The 6500-nt window shown below is 39.0% G+C and overlaps 2 protein-coding genes across 2 annotated transcripts in view; both read left to right on the top strand.

The window, feature by feature from the left end:
* Positions 1-3220, top strand: part of LOC107097880 (mucin-5AC-like) — a 31813-nt gene extending 28593 nt beyond the window's left edge. The window contains exon 12 of the mRNA XM_015395215.1: positions 2413-3220. Within this exon, the coding sequence (XP_015250701.1) occupies positions 2413-2567 (155 nt within the window). The 3' untranslated portion in view covers positions 2568-3220. The remainder of the gene's footprint in view (positions 1-2412) is intronic.
* A 2717-nt stretch (positions 3221-5937) lies between these two features.
* The window catches only part of LOC107097874 (claudin-11-like), an 8142-nt gene continuing 7579 nt past the window's right edge, over positions 5938-6500 (top strand). The window contains exon 1 of the mRNA XM_015395206.1: positions 5938-6435. Coding sequence (XP_015250692.1) covers positions 6210-6435 — 226 coding nt within the window. The 5' untranslated portion in view covers positions 5938-6209. The remainder of the gene's footprint in view (positions 6436-6500) is intronic.

Here is a 6500-nt window from a genome sequence, read left to right as displayed (position 1 = left end):
AAATCGCAAAATAATTATAGGGTGGCTAATGCCAAAGAAAGGATGACTGAAGCCACCCTTAAATAGGTCTAACAACGCTTATGTCTCTCTGGGTACTCCGGCTTCCTCCCACAGTACAAAAACATGACTGTTAGGTTAATTGGCTTCTTTAAATTCTCCTTAGGTGTGAGTGTGTGAGGGAATGGTTGTTTACCCTGTTTGTCTCTGTGATGCCCTATGTTGGTCTGGTGACCTGTCCAGGGTGTACCCCGCCTCTCACCCGTAGACAGCTGGAGATAGGCACTCTCACGTCCCCGCTTAAGATAAGCGTGACAAAAAATGGATTGATGGATGGAATAGAGCTATCTATAATTAGTGTTTTCTATATCTTAGTTCATTTATTTTTATATTTATTTTGTATTATGTCTTTGGTATAGTGGTCATAACAGGGGACCAGTTCTTAAGGGGCCCAGTTGGCCCCTCTCTAGAACCACCCTCAATGTCATTAATGTTAATATTCAACAAAAATGAAGCCCAAAGGGAAAAGCCATCTAGAAATGGCCACGATCGAACAGTCTGCAGAACCATCAGCAGCAGCAATAATTTGATTCACTTTGTAATCCTTTGTTATACAGAGAGGTTCATAAGTCATTTCAATGAAAGGCCTCAAACCACCAACTCCCCACCACCATGCTTAACTGTTGCAGATTTTGATATGCTGTGTTCATCTCTAAACATCTCTTTTTTCCCCATCAGTGTAAAGATTATTGCTCTGGAAATCCTTTGTTCATCGAAGCACAATTTTACTTACCTACATCGTGCTGCCATCTTGTTTTTAGGGAAACAAGGCTTTCTAATTGATCCTTTTCAAACAGCCAGACTGGTCTGGTGTTTTTCAGTTTATCCATTTGTGACCTTTAACCTTAAAGGTCCATAGTTATTTGCCCATACTAAAAAATACCAAAAGCTAGTTGATCAAATAAGGCTATAAGCGTCCGTCCTGATGGTCTTCTGATCATCTTTTTTGAGCATCAATAGAACCTCAGCACTGGGTGCCATGAGCCTACATAAACAGACGTGTCACCATCTAGTGGCAGCACTGTTGAACTGCCAGAAAGCCAGATGCTCGGCATTGATGCTGCTACTATAAAGTCCTGACTGTGCTGTAATTACACATAGAAAACCTGTTCCAGAGGTTAATATAACTTCCTATCACCTTAAACCCCCTCCATATATCTTCTCCTGGTTCATCTGTCACATTTACCCCCATCTAGTTGTGCACTTAGTGAATTACAAACAACAGACTTGGGACCTGCTGCGGAAGCCATTGAGGGACATTCTCCTCTTTCTGATAGGAGGGGACATTCTCACACTGTAAAAAAGAGAAAAGTAGAAAGAACTCAAAATATTAAGGCAACCAACTTCAGAAAATGTTTAGGTTTACAACCTTAATCTAAACATTTAAGTTTTACTCTTAAAGTTGGCAAACTTTGCATTAAGATGAGATATGACTTTATTGAACTCACTACAGAGAAAATGAACTCTGTGAAAACAGCTTTAATAAACAACAGGAGGTGAAAGAGAAGGAAAAGTTGCATCAAAGAAGTACAAAGTCAGGCTAATATACAGAAAATAGGTTAAAAACAAAGAATAGAGATTTAATTTACCTTATATACAGATCTTGCTGATAAGATACACAATTATTTATTATGACGTGAAGTACAGATTTTTTCCAATTTCTGTGGACGTCGTGGTGACTTAAAAAAGGTAATAAAAAAAATAAAAATACAAGTCTTAAACTTTTTACTTTGGAATCATAGTTGTTTTCCAGAGGGGGGAGTGGTGGCCTAGTTGTGAGGGCATAGAGCTTGGAATCCTGAGGTTCTGAGTTTGAAACCCACTTCCACAGCCTGCCACTCAGGCCCACAGCCCACCCCTTTACCGGTGCACAGAGAACCTCGCCTCTTCAGCCAGGCCAACAATTCCCTTCAACAACAGAGACTGAGATCGGTATGGGGTATTACAGACTAACAAAAAAAAAGAAACCAATCGACCCCCCTTCCTAAGGGGCGGACTCACTCGTCAGGTTCAAGTTGCACGTTTTCTAAGCCAAAACACAGCTTTGTTTTGATCCACTTTAAAAAGCCAGGAACTAAATGCTATTTCTGACATTTTTAAGTTAAAAATTTTCCTGGATGGGAAGTGAAACGTCTTCAAACTTGGAAACAAAGTCCAATGAGAAAGCTTTCTTTAATGATGATATTATTAGTATATCAATTTATTAAAGCAATGTTTGATTTTGGCTAAAAAGCCAGATTTGTTACAAACGTTCCCTTTAATATAAAGCAGCAGTTTGGAAAACATTATTTTCCGCTTTGCATTAGATTAGATGTTCTTCCCCCAATGACTGTGGATGTTTCTGTTCTCTTTCAGGGTGCGGTGACGTGGCCGAGGCCTTCAGGATGCAGGAAATCGACGGGCAGGCTCTGCTGCTGCTAACTGAGGACCACCTGATGACCAGCATGAACATTAAGCTGGGCCCTGCCCTTAAGATCTGCGCTCACATCAACGCTCTGAAAAACCAGTGAAAAGAGACAGAGCCAAACCTGGAGAAGGGAGAACTTCAGAGGGCAATAAAGAGGAGAGAAAATCTTTGGTTACAACAGGTCTGAAGCTGACACCAAGGATGACAGAAAAAAGTCACAAAAAGAGGAAAATGTCAGTAATTTATAATTTATGACGTTCTAATAAAGGCGTGGCCTTATGGGAGCAGAACGAGCAGAAACTCATCTGTCTGCAGCTGAGTGTAGCAGGAAACCCCGGAGAGCTTTTGTACCTTTCTGTATATTTTACATGCCACTGGAGAGTGTACATTTCAAGCTATTTCATGAAGGATTTTCAACATTTAATATATGAAATTTGTCTATTTAGTTTTTTTAGAGTGTGACGTCGATGACAAATCTATACCCGTAGCTAACATAACCAGTGTGTGGGAGTGTGGCTGTGTGAATGTTAAAGGAGGAAGAAAAGGAAGATCGAGATCTGTAGATTTTGTGTGATTCATTAAAGTTTCATGTTTTCTATCAACATATTCTGGACAAAATACGTCTATCGGTTGAAAAGAGAGAACAGTGGCTATCAGGGTAGAGAGCGGTGTCTTCAGTCGTCACATTTTTATGATATCCTGCTTGAAATTATTTAATAAATGAAGAATTAATCAAACAGAATGATTGTTTTGTTGTTTGGAGGCGTCTCTGCAGTAAGGCAGGCGTTTTTTCAGTGTTTTACATTAGAGACGATTCTGTTGCTTCACTCAGATCCATCAAAACCTCCGATTAGATGAAATAAAAAGAAAAGGTATAAATGATTCACTAATTTTGAAAAAGAAACATTTTTGATTTAAAAAAGTTATTATATTGTCATTTTATATTTAAAAGGTAAAGGTTAGATGAAATAAAAGCACATACATATTTTTTGTTAGTTTTTTGTGCTTTTTTACATTTATATTAAATATTCATAATTGTACACTTTAATTACATCTGTGATTTTTATTATTCATTTATTTGATACCATCACCTTATAGTATTTTCATTTTAATATTTTTTTGAAATACTTTTTACTATCCATCCATCCATTTTCTGTCAAGTGCCGTGTTGTGAGGGGTGCTGGTGCCAGCTGTCTACGGGCGAGAGGCGGGGTACACCATGGACAGGTTGCCAGTCCATCGCAGGGCAACCTTACTAACTGCACTAAAAACAATATAAAAAAAATTAAATCGACAAACACCAACATAGTTTTGAGTAATAAACACCAGATAGAAAAGATGAGACTTTAAAAGAGATTTTTTAATGGTCAAATTTTACTAATAAAGTTTCAAAAGTTATATTAATATCTTGTTTTCCAGGCTGGACTAAGCATTAAACACATGCCAATGATTTTTGAAGAAACAGACAGAATCAAATGCTTTAATTTTTAATGTGGATTGTTAAGTATTTTTACTCAGATTTCCAAGCTCCGTCACCCTCAGATACCATGCATCTAGTTCAGGAAAACACCAGAAGCCACCAAGTCTGCAGTGTTTCTGTCCAGAGTGAAGCCAGGTTAACATCCTCATGGACCGAGGGGCTGCAGACCTTCAAATAATCCCCTGCTCCCGATCTGAAACTCTCTATTTTTTCTTTATTTATCCATGTTCTGTAAAGATTTCAGACTGTTCTATATTTAGTATGTTTTTGTTTTACTCTTTCCAATTTAAAAAGCGTATACAACACAGTGGCGGCTGGGTAATAGAGGGCACCAGGGTGCTGCCCCACCCACCCAATGACCTTGATCAAGACATAAAAAAGTATATATTTTAATATTAAATTAACATTTAAAATATATCGAACTATAGTAATACCGTATGTATTTTTTAGATGTGCAAGATACTATTTAATCTTTAATGACTAGTAAAGGGTCATTCCATTTTTATTTAGATTGGTGGCGTATTTCTGGCCTAGGACGCAAAAATCGTTGCCCATTGACTCTCTTTTAAAGTTATACAGACGCAGTAGCTCCTCTGCAATACAGAGGGATAGAAGAGCTCGGGCACTCCCCTGCGCCCCCCTGACAGGAAGTGTATTTGCTCACCACCTCCCGCCACAGCACAGAATTTTGCTTTTTTCTGCTTTCCCTGCCTCCTTTTTCAATCATCAGGATCCGAGCCAGCATGGATAAAGGCAAGTAGGACTGATTTAAAGCACTTTGTAGAAAAGGCAAAGAAGAATGAACAATCTGGGATTCACATGGAAAACAATATAATATAGTGAACCTTTCCTAGATGTTTGTTAATTTGCATAGTTGCACTTAAATAAAAACATTCTCAGACAGTTTTTATATATTAAAAAATGTAAAACTGATTAATAGCTGCTCCATTATTAAACTGGTAATTTTTTTTTTAGGTTTGTGACAATATTGGACTATTCAAAACACAGATTTACCTTCACAAAGCCTCAGAAGGGCAAGATTTATGAACCAAAAGTAAACCCGTACATGAAATTATGTTTTGTTTTTACAAAGTTTTTGTTTTTTTGTTGTTGGCATATAAATATACTGGTGTTATAACTTAGTATACACTTAAATGGTTTTTGGTAAACGTCTTTTTTGAATTTATATCTTCCCCTGGAGAAAATTCCACCAGCCACCACTGATACAAAAAAAAAACCCAACCATATTTTATGGGTGCTATGATTCAATTTAAAGGTGCTTCAGCACCCCTAAAAAAGGTCCATACGCCTATGTTGTTGGGTGAGATCCACAAGGCGGAGCAGATGGAAGCTTTGTAAAGCACGGTGGTAGCTGTATCATGCTCAGGCGACTGATTTACATAAAATCCATTCAGTTTTAACTTTCACTTTGGTCTTGCAGGAAGATAAATTTCCCAAACATCCAACTAAACCTTGATGGAACTGATAAATCTGCTTGACATGGATCCTCTGCAACGACCCTGACTCACATCCTGGTGAAAATCTGAAAACTATAAACTAAAGACTAGTTTGATTCAACTCACTTAAAAACATGGTCAAATGTCGAGTGTTTGCTGATTGTTATGAACAGCACGTGTTAGGGTTCTTCTTGCTGATGGATTTTAACCTAAATGCTAGTCTTGTTTGCTGCTCTTGATTCTTTAATGAATGCAGAATGACCACTGCACCCAACAAAACGATCAGACCAGATTCATTTTTTTAAAAGGTTATGGTGGAAGTCATATCCATGAGGTGAAATGTGCTGCATATCAACCAAACTGATTTAGATTCATGTCTCAGAGTTCCTTCCTGAAGATTTCTGCCTCCTGATACCTTGATCAGTCTGCATGAGCTTCCCCCTTCTTCTCTCCATCTGGTTCCTGTTAGGCTGTGGATTTTCTCTCATTGGCTTGGAGCAGGGGGCAGGTTTGCGCCACACCCTGAAGTAAATCTTATTCTATCCATTTTTCCCCTTGTGGATAAAGCGCTATAACGGAACCCTGGAAAACAGCTGCTGAAAGCATCTTTTTTTCCACTTAGAAGAATATTACCTTTTAGTTTTTCTTTTTCTAAATTAAGAAAATAGTTCCGCTGAAATAATTATTTAAGCATCTTAAGACAGTGTTTTCTGGCAAACAGAAAAAGATATAGTTCAGGAAAGAAAGTGGAAAAACTCGCCGCTTGTTCATATTCTGTGGAACGCGTAAAGACGCACAGCGGAGCTCCATGGCGCACATTTGCAGGCAGCTGATTGGCATCGGGGGGAGCTGCGCAGGCTGGGTCGGGCTCATCTTCGCCACCGCGACCAATGACTGGGTCCGCACGTGCGACTACTCTGTGGCCACCTGCCTGCGCATGGACGAGCTGGGCTCCCGCGGCCTGTGGGCTGAGTGCGTGGTCTCCCCGTCTCTCTACCAGTGCGTGTCTCTGGACCAGATGTTCTCCCTGTCAGGTGAGCTGCTTACTGAAGCTGCTGCCTCAGACAAAAAAAAAAAAAAAAAAAGTTATGTTTTTATC

Source organism: Cyprinodon variegatus, unplaced genomic scaffold, assembly GCF_000732505.1.
Source record: "Cyprinodon variegatus isolate N-32 unplaced genomic scaffold, C_variegatus-1.0 Scaffold730, whole genome shotgun sequence".
NCBI lineage: Eukaryota > Metazoa > Chordata > Actinopteri > Cyprinodontiformes > Cyprinodontidae > Cyprinodon > Cyprinodon variegatus.
The sequence above is the reverse complement of the archived record's forward strand: the minus strand, read 5'-3'. Positions and strand labels throughout refer to the sequence as shown.